The sequence below is a fragment of the Eublepharis macularius genome, chromosome 8 (assembly GCF_028583425.1).
Source record: "Eublepharis macularius isolate TG4126 chromosome 8, MPM_Emac_v1.0, whole genome shotgun sequence".
In the NCBI taxonomy this organism is placed as follows: domain Eukaryota; kingdom Metazoa; phylum Chordata; class Lepidosauria; order Squamata; family Eublepharidae; genus Eublepharis; species Eublepharis macularius.
In genome coordinates this window covers 216,747-231,410 of record NC_072797.1, presented here as the reverse complement: position 1 = coordinate 231,410, position 14,664 = coordinate 216,747, and the positions used below count along the sequence as shown (strand labels likewise).

Below are 14,664 nucleotides of genomic sequence, written 5' to 3'. Positions count from 1 at the left end.
CGACAAGTAGAGCTTTTCTACCCAAGGATAGGATAACATCCCCTTGTTCCATAGCAAAGTGTTTCCAAAACAAGCGTTTCCAATCAGCCAGATCCATCCAAAAATTGTTGGGCCTTACAGCCTCTCCTACATGTGTCGTCCCCTTTGCACGCCTCTTCATGAGGCCCTTCCAGAACTGGTTTATCAGGAAGTTCAATCCTGCCAGAGACCCAGTCGAAGCGTTTTTTGACCCGCAGGGCTATTCTGAAGTCATTGCACTGGTGGTTGGACCAGAGTAACCTAGGCAGGGGTACACCCTTTGTGATCCCTCCCCCACAGCTCACTCTCACCACAGACGCCTCCCACAGGGGCTGGGGAGCCTGCTGGGGGGACTCTTCGGTTCAAGGGACTCGGTCGCAGTCAGAGGCGAGGATGCACATTAATGTCTTAGAACGAAGGGCCATAAGATACGCACTTACCTCTTTTGCAGGGGTCCTTCGAGACAGGAGAGGCCCGAGGCAGACAGGCACCACCACTGCTCTTTTATTATGTAAACAAACAAGGGGGAACTGCTTCGATGATCCCCTGCAGAGAGGCCACAAGACTGGCTCTGGGCATACAGCAGGGTCATCGAACGCCAGAGAGGACTCTCTAAGCAGGATTTACAACCCGCACCACGAATGGTCAATAAAGGACACTTATATCAGACCGATCTTTGCAGAATGGGGCTACCCAGGCATCGACCTTTTCGCCACTGCAGAGAACGCCAAAACCAGGCAGTTTTGCTTCCAGGCCGGAATGAACCCGCCTTCTTTGGGGGGATGCATTCCAAATACCCTGGGACGAGGGCCTCTTTTACGCATTCCCACCGACCCCTCCGTTACCTCAGGTCCTCTGCAGGGTAAGATATCATCGGACACGCTGTATCCTCATTGCGCCTTTTTGGCCTCCGCAGGGACTGGTTCCCCCCCCCCCCTCTGGGACATGGCCAAGGGTCACTTCCGTCGTCTTCCACCTGCACCAGATTTGCTTTCATGGGGCAACATCCCCCACCATAACACAGCCGTCCTCAACCTGTCCGCTTGGCTTCTGAGACCCAGACGTACCCCTTTTCGAATGGAGTGACTCGAATCCTTCCAAACGCTAGGAAGCCCTATACCAAGGCATCCTCTCCGCTCAAATGGGACAAATTGGCTAAGCGGTCCCTGGAGAAGGGACACTCCCCCTTCACATGCCCTACATCGCTGGGTTTTGATTACCTTCTTTGCTTATTACGTAAGGGGTTAGCAGCAGCATCTGTTAAGGTGCGTCTTGCAGCGATTTCTGCATTCCACGAATATGTGGACGGTAGGACCCTTTCCCCCCATTACGCTTCCAAGCACTTCTTGAAGGGGGCACTTCGCACACGTCCACAGAGGCCCACCCCTGTTGCCCAGTGGAGTTTGTCATTGGTGCTGGCTAGACTCATGCTAGCCCCGTGTGAACCCCTGGCTCAGTGCACGCTAGCCCTGCTGTCCTGGAAGGTGGCAGTCCTGGTGGCCATCACTTCCCTAAAGAGGGTAGGGGAATTGGGCGCGTTAAGGACGGACCCTCCTTTCCTAAAGTTTTTTGCGCAGAAGGTGGCACTTCACCCGAGCCTCCAATTTCTTCCAAAGGTAGTTTCCAAATTTTACCTGGATCAAAAGTTGTCCCTCCCGGTCTTCTTCCGAAACCCCTCCAGTGAACCAGAACGGGCACTACACTCTCTGGATGTAAAACGGGCTTTATTGTATTATTTACACAGGACAAGGCCTTTCCGAAAATCAAAAGCTTTATTAATTTGCTATGCTGGCACACGTATGGGCCTCCCAGCTTCCGATCAATCCATATCCAGATGGATAGTGGCGGCCATTAGACATTGTTACCTTGCAGCAGGTTCTCCATGTCCGAGATCGGTAAGAGCACACTCTACGAGAGCGCAGTCGTCTTCGGCAGCCTTCCTCTGAGGCACGCCTCTCAGTGACATCTGCCAAGCAGCCACATGGTCGTCAGATGACACCTTCGTCAAGCATTATGCGGTTGATACGAACTCCAGAGCAGAGGCATCTGTGTGGACAGCAGTACTACAATCATTATTTTCCTAATTGTCCTCACACCCGTCCCCATTGGTGAGTAGCTTGCTATACTCCCAATGTGGGGCTGCACAGAAACACGAAGAGGAAAACAAGTGTTGCACTTACCTGAAACTGTTGTGCGTCGAGTGTTCTCTGTGCAGACACACATTCCCTCCCTCCTGCCCCGCTGTGAGGACGAGGCTAAAAAGTTAAATAGAATACATGATTACTAGATGTGTTGAATTGGATTGTCCTCAGGCGGCTTAGGAGAACTGAGGGATCAGGGGGCGATCCGTGTCACGCAATTGGGCGGAAAACACCGCGCATGCGCAGGTCAGCGGAATGGCCCCCTCAGGAGCTCTAGAGCTAAAAAATCTCTCTCCGGAGCAGGCCTGTGCAGGCGCAGTCCCAATGTGTGTCTGCTGCACAGAGAACACTCGATGAACAACAGTTACAGGTAAGCACAACACTGTTTTACGCAGTCACATTGTCCGCATTGGGGGAAATCCCAAGAGGTCAGCAGCACACCCGACTGCCGTGGATGAACCTCCCCTTGGGAAAACCTCCTTTGTGATGAAGGCGTGAGGGGAAGCAGGGCCCAGGCCAGGGTTGAGATGAGCCTGCATTTGTGAAGCAAAAGTGTGCCAGGCTTCATGCCCACTGGCTTTGCTGGAAATGGCAAGCCTCCCCCTCCCCACCTTAGGACGTGACCTTCTAGACAATCCAATGGCCAGGGAAGGAACCTGCATGGAATGTCTACCAAGGTGTGGAAACTCCCTGGCTTTGGTAAGGAGGCAGAGGTGGGCACAGAGGGCAGAACCGCGCGTGACCCTGGAACAGGCAGGCAGGCAGGCAGGAGACAGAGGGGCTCCACTCTCTCCCCCTGGCCAATTCTCTCTCGCTTAGCAAACAGGGAACCAGGAGGACAGCCTTGGGTGTGGCATGAATGTGCCTGAATCAGGGCCATGGGCAGGAGGAGGCTCAGCGAAGGGCGAAGGCCCTGCCAGTTCGGTGCCTCTGCTTGAGAGAGCAGGAAGCAATGGAATGGGGCGGGGGGGGGGGGCCGCGCACCTGTGCTGGGCAGTTCTGTGCGTCATTTGGCTTCACAGGTACAGCTTGGGAAGGATTCTCTAACAACCCAAAATATGGGAAACTGAACCACCATCATAACAGTTGTAGTTTGCAAAGAACACATCTCCACTTGGCATTTTGTTGTACAAGAGAGAGCAAAACATCACTCTCTTCCCGAGCATCGGCTAGGCTGAAATGCCCGCTCCTCCGGGAAGCTCCTGGAAGCCACAGGCTGTGCCCAGCCTGGCAATTCTGAAATGCTTTGGGGGGATGGACTCGAGCAAAGAGTTGAGGTGCACAGCCGTCAGGCGCCCCCCCCCAGCCCCGTCTAAACCGCTGAGTTTCCCCTCAAGCTCAAAGGCGCTTACCCGCTGCCGCCACCCCCCCCCCCCCAGCAATGGCCAAGCGGCGACGGCTGCCCGACGGCGAACGAGAGGATCGCCCGGGATCCGCCGCGCCTGTGGTCGGGCTGCAGACACCGGGGGCCGCCCGGACCACGCCGCAGCTCACGCCCCGCCCGCCCCCAAGTATCCAAGAATCCCCCGCCCTCGAATTGGCACCTGCACACCCGGACCTCGCGGGCCCCGGGAGCGCGCACGGGAGACGCGCGGCTGCTTCCTCCTCCTCCTCGCCCGGCCCGGTTTGGCCGCTGCGCGCTTCCTCCCGACTCGCCTGCCGAGCCAGCAGCGCCTCGCGCGGCCGCCCGGCTCGGGGCTCGGAGGGGAGGGGCTGCCGGGGGGGCGGGCTGGGGTCCCGCTCTCGGCCGCCTTCTCCTGGGCGGCGCCGGAGCTCCGAGGGCGCGGGGGGAGGGAGGGCAGGAAGGAGGGAAGGGCGCCGGGCGGACGTGAGGTCGGCGGAAGAAGCGGCGGCGGCGGCGGAGCGCGGGGCCGGGCGGCGGCGAGGGCGGCTCCCCGGCGTCGGGGCCATGACGCTGCCGGTCTTCTTCGGCTGCGCCTTCGTGGCCTTTGGGCCGGCGCTCGCCCTCTTCCTGCTCACCGTGGCGGCCGAGCCGCTGCGCATCATCATCCTCATCGCCGGGTGAGTGGGTGCGCGGGCGGGCGGGCGGCCCCCTCCCCTCCCCTCCCCTCCCCTCCCCTCCCGCCCCGGGCCCGGCTGACCGCCCCGTCTCTCCTTCCTTCCTTCCCCCCTTCCCACCACCAGGGCCTTCTTCTGGCTGGTGTCGCTGCTGCTGTCCTCGCTGGCCTGGTTCGTGGCGGCGCGGGCGGGCGACGCGCGGGACGAGGCGCTGCAGCGGGGGCTGCTGGTGGGCGGCGTGGTGCTGTCGGTGCTGCTGCAGGAGGCCTTCCGCTTCCTCTACTACAAGCTGCTCAGGTGGGCCCGGGCGGGGGTCCGCGGCTGGGGGGGGGGGGGTGTGTGTGCCGCCGGGAGGGTGGCAAGCCTTGCGGGCGCTGGGGAGGGGTCGCGGGAGCGGCGCGGTGGGCGCCGTGCTTGGCTTCCTGGGCTGGGGGGCGACTAGGCGGCCGCTCTGGGGCGGCCCTTGAAGGCCGGCGCTGGGCCTGGTGCCTGGGCGGGGGGTGGGGCTGGTCTGCCTAGGCTGAGGGGGGCTCCGCGGGGGAGGGGGCGGGCTGCCGTCTTTTGGCGGGCGGAATGAATGTTGTTGGGCCGCCTTTTTAAATGCGACGCTGGAGGTGCGTTCTCTCTCCCCTTCCCAGGAAGGCCATTGAGGGGCTGGTGGCACTCAGCGAAGACGGGTGCTGCCCCATCTCGATCCAGCAAATGGCCTACGGTGCGTTTCCGGGGCGGGGCGGGGCGGGGTGGGGGGGATGCAGAGAGGTTCATGTTTTGCAGCGGGAGGCAGGGTAACACGCCCACCCCCGCACCCCGAATAGAAGGGCTGCTGCGCTTTGTTCAAGATCCCCCTTCCAGCCTGTTCTGGGTGCAGGTAGCCCTGCTGGGGAGGGGGGTTGCAAGGGCACATTCAGAGGGCCCCTCCTGTCATGGGGCTGGGGGGCAGGCAAGGCATTCAGCCTGGATAACCCTGTGGCCGTTGTGGGCTGAGCAGGGCCTGCCTTGGGCTCAGCGGAAGAGGGAACAGCGGCTGCCTGCGACTGTCTGGGGGGGGGGGCGGGCAGCGGGCGGTCCGCTTCTCAGGTGCCGCCGACATTCCTTGCTTGCTGTTCCTGCAGTGGCCGGCCTGGGCTTTGGGCTCATGAGCGGGGCCTTCTCCATGATCAACCTGCTGGCTGATTCCCTGGGGCCCGGCACCGTCGGCATCTATGGGGATTCTCAGCTCTACTTCCTGACTTCTGGTAAGCGCCCCCCCCCGCCAGCCCTGGCGCCAGGCGGTGCTGCACAGTTGCCCCCCTCCCACCCCAACGTGTGCGCATTGTGTCTCCCACACAGCCTTCATGACGCTGGTGATGATTTTCCTCCACATCTTCTGGGGGATCGTCTTCTTCCACGGTTGTGAGACCCGGCAGTGGTGGGAGGTGGCTGCTGTGGTGATCACACACCTCATCGTCTCTGGCCTGGTGAGTTGCAGCCACCTGGTGAGTTGTGAGCTCTCTCCTTCCTGCCCTTGAGTTCCTTTGATGTGATGCATGGAGGGGAGGGGTCTGGACTGCCCTCCCCCCATGCTAGCAACTCTCCTTGCCCCATCAGGGTGGCTCTTGTGCCGTCGGGGTGTGTGCGCACGCTCTGTGGTTGCTTAGGTCTGCCACACGGCTCACAAGAACCGGAGGGCATCTTACGCTTCCACCCTGTGCGGGACCATTTTTCCTTTTCAGGCTTAGGCTCAGACATCGTCAGCTTTACCAGTATTTCAGCATCCAGAAAGGCTGAAGTACAATTCTGAGCCAATATGGGTGGGAGTAGCTTTGCAGGAATACGTTTAAAGGTGTTAAAAAGTCTCCCCCAAGGAGAGCAGGAACAGCTGCCCAGAAGAGCCTAGCAAACGAGCACGAGTGTTGCGGGTCTCCAAGTCTGCTCCTGTGATTCAGAGGCTTTAGTGCCGGTTCCCTGGGCAGTTCCCTCTCCTCAGCCCCACAACTCTTGCTGCAGAATGGGGGGGGGCTTTAAGCCTGGCCCCCTCAGCAGGGGGATGCATGTCAGTGGGGCCTGTGAGCTGGGTTTCCACAGTGACCTCAAGATCCCCCTTACTTTCATCGCCATATTTAACCTCTGGCCAAACACTTTTTTTCGAGATTGACTCTGGTGCAGGTTCGTATGCAACCTCACAGGAGTGTGGAGGAACAGCCCCCAAGGGTGGTCTCCCCCGAGCATGGCACCAGGCACCTGCTTGGCAGTCGGGAGGGGTGAATCTCTGTGTCAACGGAGGACATTGTGGTGGGTCCAGGAAGGAGTCCCGGCAACAGGTGTGAGGAAACTCCAGAGTCTCTGGCTGTAGTTCTGTGAAGTGGAAACCAAAATTCCTTAAGGAGCAAAATGTGCCCCGAGCCATGGGGCTTTTCTGCAACAAGCACACCTAGTTGAGGAACACCCCCCCACCCCCGTTCCTGCCAACACCAGGCCCATCCCAAGGGGATGATGTTGTGAATTCTTGAAAAATATTGGCGGGACTGGATCAAATTTGAGAATGAGTGTTGGGTAGTAAAGGGGTGGGGGCCAAGGGAGGCAGGGATTCTGAGAGAAGGAAACAAGGCAAAAGTGCCAGTATGAATCCTAGAATCCTCGAGTTGGAAGGGGCCTCACAGACCATCTAGTCCAACCCCCTGCCCAAATGCAGGAACAGCCTCAACATCCCCGACAAGGATTCCTCCAGCCGCTCCTTGAAGACTGCCAGTGAGGGGGAGCCCACCACTTCCCCAGGCAGCCGAGTCCACTGCTGAATTACTCTTAATGTGAAGATGCTTTTCCTAACGTCCAGCCGGTACCTTTCCTGTAATTAAAACCCATAATTTCGAGCCCCATCCTCTGGTTCCAACAAGAAAAGGTCCCTTCCCTCCTTTAAATACTTAAAGAGAGCCTCCTCAGCCTCCTCTTCTCCAGACTGAACATTCCCCGGTCCCTCAGACTTTCCTCGCAGGGCTGGGTCTCCTGGCCCCTGATCGTCCTGGTTGCTCTCCTCTGCACCTGTCCCAATTTGTCTGCGTCCTTTTTGAAATGAGGCTCCAGAACTGCATGCAATACTCCAGGTGGGGCCTGATCAGATATATAGTGGGACAATGATATCCTGTCATTTGGATGTTACACTCACACTCCAAGATTGCATTCGCTTTTTTTGCTGCTGCAACACACTGACTGCTTATATTTAGCTTCCCATCCACTCGTATCCCAAGATCTTGTTCACACACACGGCTACCCAGAAGTGTATACCCCATCCAGTATGCATGCTTTGCATTTTTGTTACCCAGCTGGAGAACCCGGCACTTGCCATGTTAAATCGCATCTCATTCAAATCTGCCCACTTTCCCAGCGTGTTCAGGTCTCGTTGAATTCCGTCCCTGTCTTCAAGGGTGTTTGCTGCTCCTCCCAGTTTGGTGTCATCTGCAAATTTAATGCAGCACACCCTTATCCAGATTACTTATAAAAATGTTGAAAAACCCAGGGCCCAGAGCCGAGCCCTGTGGCGCTCCGCTGGACACGCCCCTCTCATCAGACTCGATGCAGTTGACAACTGTACTAATTGACTCCACTAATCTCACACAGTGTGACCCACCTTAAGTCTCTGTGAGAAAGGCGGGCTATAAATGACATAATAAAATACTCTCTGGTTGCAGTTATCCAGCCAGTTCACTGTCCATCTAAACAAACTTGAGCCCAGTCCCCAGTCTTCCAGTTTACCCTTCAGAACATAGCGAGGAACCTTGTCAAAAAGATTTGGTGAAATCCAGATAAACTACATGGGCAGCATTCCCACCATCCGGTAAGCCTGTCACTTGATCAAAGGAGGAGACGAGGTTGGTCCGGCAGGACCCGTTGGGGACAAATCCATGCTGGCTTCCCCGTATCAACATGTTGATCATCAGATGCCTGCAGACTGATGCGGAGTATCTTCTCCTGGGATAGAGGGCAGACCTGTAGTTCCCTGTAGTTCCCAGGGTCATCCTTTCTCCCTGGAAGACTGGGATGACATTTGCCCTTCCCTAGTTTCCTGGTACATCACCTGTCCTCCAGGAGGCCTGAAAGATGATTGACTTTGGGTCTGCAAGCTCTTTCGGAAGTTCTTTAAGCACTCTTGGGTATACCCCGTCTGGCCCAGGAGATTTGTTCACATCTGTTGCAGCAACAGCAACAGATGGGGCTAACTAGAAGGAAGTTAAAAGGGGGAATTGAGAGAATCGCGTCCTTTCAGAATGCCTGGAAACTGCTTAAAACAACACTAGTTGGAAGTCCAGATATAACGTATATCTCAAGTCACAAAAGGCAACCCCCAAGTCCAAATGGATGCATGTGTGGTTAATGACTCCATTAATGGAAACTATAAAAGGCAAAAAGCTTCCTTTAAAAAGTGGATGGTGTTGCTGATTGAAAAGACCATTTCGCCTCATAAAACAAATGTAAGTTAACAAGTAAGTGAGCAAAAAGAGAATTTGACGAGCAGTGGCCAAAAACATTAAGACATTTCTTCACCACCTGAGCATTTTTTCACATCTGTGAGGAGGAGTCCAGCTAGCTTGGCAGCTGGTCTTTGGATGACCGGGGGATAAAAGTGCTGCTAAAGGAACTGGGGGAGGTGGCAGAGCGGCTCAGTCAGTCCTTTGCACCTGATTTCACTGTGGGGAGTGTGGGGCGCTTCCTCTTTTGAGGAAGGGGATCTGAAGCAGAGGCTTGATGAGAGTCATTCCGTGGGGGAGTGTGCTGGAAGGAAAAGGAGCGAGTGAAGGGTGGCCCCTTCTCAAACACGAGCTTTTGCAAGCTCAAGCCTTCACTATCCCAGCAAGACGGAAACATGGTAAGGGCTCCAAGAAACCGATGTGGATGTACAGAGAGCTCCAGAATAAGCTAAGGGAGAAAAAGGAAATGTTCAGGAAATGGAGAGAAGGACAGACCTCTAAAGAGGAGTATATGAGGGTTACTAGGTACTGCAGATCAGCCATCAGAGAGGCCAAAGCTCAGTACGAGCTGGGTCTGGCCAGGGGGGCTTGCTACAATAAGAAAAACTTCTACAGATATGTGAGAAGCAAACGCAAAGTAAAAGAGGCAATTGGACCGCTGTTGGGAGTAGATGGAGAAACTCTGATGGAGGACAGAGAAAAGGCAGACAGGCTTAATGACTTTTTGCCTGTTTTCTCCCTGAAGAACTCGAGCCCATCTAGAGATGGTAGTGGACAGGACAGGACACCTGGGGGGCTAGTTGACATGGACAGAGAGGTTGTGGAGAGAGACATCTGGCTGCACTGGACAGATACACATCCCATGGGCCGGATGGGGTGCACCCAAGAGTGCTGAAAGAACTTTCTAGAGAACTTGCAGAACCCCTGTCCATCATCTTCAAGGCCTCCTGGAGGACTGGGGATGTGCCACAAGATTGGAGAAGAGCAAATGTTATCCCAATCTTTAAGAAAGGGAAGAAGGATGACCCAGGAAACTATAGGCCGGTCAGTCTGACTTCTGTTGCTGGGAAGATATTAGAACAGATTTTAAAGGGATCAATCTGTAAGCATCTGAAGGACCGCTCAGTGATCCGGGGAAGTCAGCATGGTTTTGTTCCTAACAGATCTTGCCAGACCAACCTGGTTTCCTTCTTTGATCGAGTGACCAGCTTACTGGATCGGGGGAACTCTGTTGACGTGATTTATCTGGATTTCAGTAAAGCTTTTGATAAGGTCCCCCATGACATTCTGATGGGCAAACTGGAAGACTGTGGACTGGACTATAGGACAGTTTGGTGGATAGGGAACTGGTTGGAGGACCGCACTCAAAGAGTGGTGGTCAACGGCATTTCATCAGATTGGAGGGAGGTGTCCAGTGGGGTGCCGCAGGGCTCGTTTTTGGGCCTGGTACTTTTCAATATTTTTATCAATGATCTGGATGAAGGAGTGGAAGGGCTGCTCATTAAATTTGCTGATGATACCAAATTGTGGGAGGGGTAGCAAACACCCAAGAAGATAGAATTAAAATTCAACAAGACCTGCATACTCTGGAGAAGTGGGCAGCTGTGAATAGGATGCAATTCAACAAAGACAAGTGCACAGTATTACATCTGGGCCACAAAAATGAGAAGCACAAATACTGAATGGGGGATACACTTCTGGGCAGTAGTATATGTGAAAGGGATCTTGGGGTAAGAGTGGACTGTAAACTGAATATGAGCAGTCAGTGTGATGCGGTGGCAAAAAAGGCTAATTCAATCCTGGGTTGTATCAAAGGGGCCATAGCATCGAAATCGCAGGAGGTCATAGCCCCTCTCTATACTGCCTTGGTCAGGCCACACCTGGAGTATTGTGTGCAGTTCTGGAGGCCCCACTTCAAAAAGGATGTGGACAAAATTGAGAGGGTGCAGAGGAGAGCGACGAGGATGATCAGGGGTCTGGAGACTGAGCCCTACAAGGAAAGGCTGAGGGCCTTGGGAATGTTTAGTTTGGAGAAGAGGAGGTTGAGGGGGGACATGATTGCTCTCTTTAAATATTTGAAAGGCTGTCATTTGGAGGAGGGCAGGGAGCTGTTCCAGTTGGCAGCAGAGGGTAGGACGCGAAGCAATGGGCTAAAACTACATGCACAAAGGTACCGGCTGGATATTAGGAAAAACTTTTTCACGGTCAGAGTAGTTCAAAAGTGGAATCAGCTGCCTAGGGAGGTGGTGAGCTCCCCTTCACTGGCAGTTTTCAAGAAGAGGCTGGATGAATACTTGTCAGAGATGCTTTAGGCTGATCCTGCACTGGGCAGGGGGTTGGACTAGATGGTCTGTATGGCCCCTTCCAACTCTATGATTCTATGATTTAGGTAATGAGAGATGAACTTCTAGGACAACTAGGCAAACTGAAAACGAGTAGATCGCCAGCTCCAGATGGCACACACCAAGGGTTCTTAAGAAACCCAGTTATGAAATTGTCAGTCCACTAACCCGTATATGTAGCTTGTTACTAAAACTGGCCTTGGTGGCAGAACAAGAAAGTGGCAAACTTAACTCCAGTTTTTAAGCAGGGGATGCAGAAGGGAATCCAGGCCAGTTCGTTTAACAGTTCTTCTGGATAAATCAGTAGAAACTGTTATTAAAGAGAGAGAACTGTTGAGCGCATTGAGGATCAGAGCCTGCTGAGGGAAGGTCAGTCTGGTTTCTGCAGAGAGGGATGGAAGTGCATGAAGTGTTGCGTGCAGTGGCTGGAGGGAGCTTTTTCTCCGTCTCCTGTACTTGAGAGCGCCCAGTGAAGTTGATGGGCAGTATGTACAGGACAGACAAAAGGAAATACTTCTTTATTCAATTAGTCCATTGCGGAGTTCACAGCCGCTGAAGGCTGCAATGGCTTTACAAAAATAGATGGCTTTAAAGGGGGTTAGACAAATTCGTGGAGGCCAGGTGCATCAGTGGCTGCTACTCGCCCTGGTGCCTGAAGCACTTGCATTATTCTCCCCGTTTTCTCCTCCCAACACCCCTCTGAGGTAGGCCAGACCGAGTGTGTGTGGCTGGTGCTGGGTCAGCTATTTCAAGGGGGTGGCTCTTTGCACAGCCTCTGAACTGTCATGGCAAGTTACAGCTACTTCTGCCAGAGGCTCAGGCATCTGGGCCTGCTGGCCGCCTCACCTCTGGCCCTCCCTTCTGACAGACGTTCTGGAACCCTCTCTACCTGGGCAGCCTCCTCCCCTCCTACCTGCTGATGGCAGCTGCAGCCGTCTGGGCCTACGTTCTCTCTGGTGGCTCAAAGCAAAACCTCCACCACTTCCTTCTATGTGAGTACGGACAGAGGGGCCAGCCGAAGCCTGCTGACGGGCCCCTGGGCCTAGGGCCACCCCCCCCCATATGCCTCCGGGGCCTTCACTCTCTTGGGCCGGGGGTGGGTGTACTTTTCCCTTGGCTGGGGTAATCCCAGCTGCTGCTCGTTCTCCTTGTCTGTCTTTTCAGGCCTCCGGAGTGGGACGACGCCTCCACCAGGATCCTGAGCCCCCTGTGGCCCCTCACCCCAGTCTATGTTGCAGACTCCAGCTGGGGGGGGGGGAGGTGCAGCAGCAGTGCCTTCATAGGGGTTTCTAGGCCCTGCAAAGGGACCACCGGGACTGTAGGGTCGGAGGTCGGGGCTTGTGCCTGCCCCCCAGTACCTCTCTCAGGAAACTTTGCAGTAGAAGCTGCCTGGCTTCTGCCCCACAGCTCAGCTGCCTTCCTGTGTCTCTGGGGCAAAGGCAGCCCAGCCCCCCAGGGGCTCCACAGGTTCCAGCGGATTGACGTTGCTTGCGTGCCACACAGGGCTGGCACTGAGATGGGGGTGGGCCAGGGCCGGCGAGGCAGAGCGCCAGGTGGAGGTTACAAGGGAAGGGTGGGCTGCCTGCTGTGGTGTGTCTGCGGTGGGGAGGGCCTTTCTGGCAGAGATGGAGGGGGAGGAAATGCTTCCTTTCCCCTCTCCGCGTGGCAGCTCCCTGCTCTCGGTTTCTTCACCCCAATAAATACACACTCGTCTCTTGCTCCTGAGTGTCTGTCTAGCCAGAGGGCACGGGGCTGTGGTTTGGTGGTAAAGCATCTAGGGGCAGGGTCTGGTCGACACTTGGTTCAGTTTTCCCTTTGCCTTCTTTTCTGGCTCAGTTTTCTGTGCCTTTCCTTGCACATGGTGGCTTTGTGGGCATGCCTCGCCTGCATCTGTCTTCTCTGCACACGCCTCTCTCTGAGGCCCAAACTGGTCTTGGAGACATGGCAGAAAGTGGGCTAGATGGCCTTTGGGTACGTTTCCTGAGAGTGTGCAGAGGTGAGGGGTGTTGCGGCTGTTTCCCCTGCGTTGGGGACAGCTGCTTGGGCAGTGCAGGCATTAAAGGAGCGGGAGGGGGCAGAGACTCAGTTGACCAGCTGTGGAGGGGGTATTGCTGTGCTTGGGAGTGAGTCGTCTCCTGGATTTCTCTTTTAAAAAATAGCCCCCTCTCAGCTTTGGCCTCAGGAAGCCCCTTGTTTCAGACGGAAGAACTGCCCCCTGGCCAGCCACCTCCCACAGACTGGAGCCTCGGTGCTTCTAGGGCCCCCCCCCCCACATACCCCAGGAGCAGATCCGTGCAGGAGAGGAACGCCCGGCCTTGCATGGCTTGAGGGGAAGCATGGCTCTCGGTGTCACCAGCCCCCTGCAAGCCATCTTGCTCTGTAGAGGGCGGCTCTATGCTGGCCTGGCAGGAGGGGAACCTGCAAGAGGCTGGGCAGTTAACTCTGGGAGCAGCAAGCAGTCTACGGGCCGGTCCTCTTTGGGGGACGTGCTGGTCCTTTGTCTGGCCCCATGAGGTCCACTCACAGCTAGCCAGATCCCCGTCCCCAGTGGGCCAACAGGCACTGGCAAGGACCTTGGAGGAAGGGGCTTGGTCCTCCCCCCCCCCCCCCCCCCGCGCTGCTGTTTGGTAACTTGAATAAGGTCCATTCCATTGATTCCTGCAGTCTGTTCGGGTTGAGGTTGCACACAGATCTCAGTGTTCCCGGTACAAATGCTTCCCAGGCAGCTGAGGCAAATAAAGGGAGAAAGGGTGGAAGAGAAGGGGGGGGGGTTGTTGGGAGGAGGCAGAATTGTCCCAGGCAGAATTGGCTCTTGTGCAGCCTAGCCCATGTGCTCCTCAGTGGTGGCCGGCACGTAGATGATGCTGGGCTTGGCTGCTTGAGCATCCAACCTGGGGTAAGAAATGGGGGTCAGCATAGTTGGAGGGGCTTGTAGCCCCAGAAGCTTTGCTGAGGTTGCAGCCCCAGAACTGGACACCTCTGGATGGCAGCTTACCCACTGGTAGACCTCACCCTTCCTTGGCTGTATGCACCGCCCCCTCCCCAATGCTAGGATTGTCGTAGTTGGCATTGTGGACTCTCACCGCGGGTTCTGGCTCCGGTGCTTATGGACGTAGAGGAGGAACGCGACAGCAGTCAGCCCAAAGAGAGTCCCAAATAGGATGGCCAGCAAGTCCCCTGGAAAAAGAAAGCTGCAAGAGTGATCCTGTTGCATGGAGGGGCTCTCCCATGGAACCCCCAAGGGGTTAACCCAGAGCTTAATTCAGTGCAAATGTGGCTGGCCAGACCCTGTCCTGTATTGAGGTTTGGAAGAGGAGGACTGGAGCAGGCGAGCCAGCAGGGCCAGGGCTGCAAAGGGTTGGCGGAAGCAACTCTTCCATAGGCACAGTGGGCAGCTCTGGCAGAGTGGGGGGTGAGGCTGCTCTGGAGCCTTTGGCCAGCGGGGGAGGAGGCAAAACACCACCTGCCTTGGGGGCAAAGGGAGAACCGCCCTCCAAGACTGTGAAGGAGAAGAATCTCCTCCTGGCTGGATGTGCAGCGAGAGACGAGGATCTTAAGCCCAAAAACCTGGAGGTTCCCCCCCCCCGCCCCCCCCGCCTCTGCTCCTTGCACTTTGCATTGTCTCCTGGGACGCTTCAGGGGCCAGCCTTCCTCCTCTTCCCCTGCTTCTGACGACCTGACCCTCTTGGAAAAAGAAACCAC

General features: G+C 56.0%; 3 protein-coding genes across 4 annotated transcripts in view; 1 reads left to right on the top strand and 2 right to left on the bottom strand.

Moving 5' to 3' along the window:
* Nucleotides 1-1,731: 1,731 nt before the first annotated feature.
* Nucleotides 1,732-4,070, bottom strand: LOC129334467 (atherin-like). Its single transcript, XM_054986604.1, has 3 exons — nt 3,704-4,070; nt 2,199-2,273; nt 1,732-2,064 (listed from the first exon to the last, which is right to left on the bottom strand). The coding sequence occupies exons 1-3, from the start codon at nt 4,068-4,070 to the stop codon at nt 2,030-2,032; spliced, it is 477 nt and encodes a 158-aa protein (XP_054842579.1). The 3' UTR covers nt 1,732-2,029.
* LOC129334305 (gamma-secretase subunit Aph-1b-like) lies at nt 3,989-12,679 on the top strand. 2 transcript variants are annotated; one of them, XM_054986291.1, is made up of 7 exons: nt 3,989-4,181; nt 4,305-4,475; nt 4,817-4,890; nt 5,291-5,413; nt 5,508-5,635; nt 11,831-11,954; nt 12,127-12,679. In XM_054986291.1, the coding sequence occupies exons 1-7, from the start codon at nt 4,069-4,071 to the stop codon at nt 12,162-12,164; spliced, it is 771 nt and encodes a 256-aa protein (XP_054842266.1). In that variant the 5' UTR covers nt 3,989-4,068; the 3' UTR covers nt 12,165-12,679. The 2 variants fall into 2 exon arrangements, with proteins under 2 accessions (XP_054842266.1, XP_054842265.1); XM_054986290.1 differs by having other exon boundaries at nt 5,508-5,653.
* An 885-nt stretch (nt 12,680-13,564) lies between these two features.
* Nucleotides 13,565-14,664, bottom strand: part of CA9 (carbonic anhydrase 9) — a 38,144-nt gene continuing 37,044 nt past the window's right edge. The window contains exons 10-11 of the mRNA XM_054986288.1: nt 14,046-14,139; nt 13,565-13,853 (exon numbers count right to left, since the gene is read on the bottom strand). Of these exons, the coding sequence (XP_054842263.1) occupies nt 13,784-13,853; nt 14,046-14,139 (164 nt within the window). The 3' untranslated portion in view covers nt 13,565-13,783. The remainder of the gene's footprint in view (nt 13,854-14,045; nt 14,140-14,664) is intronic.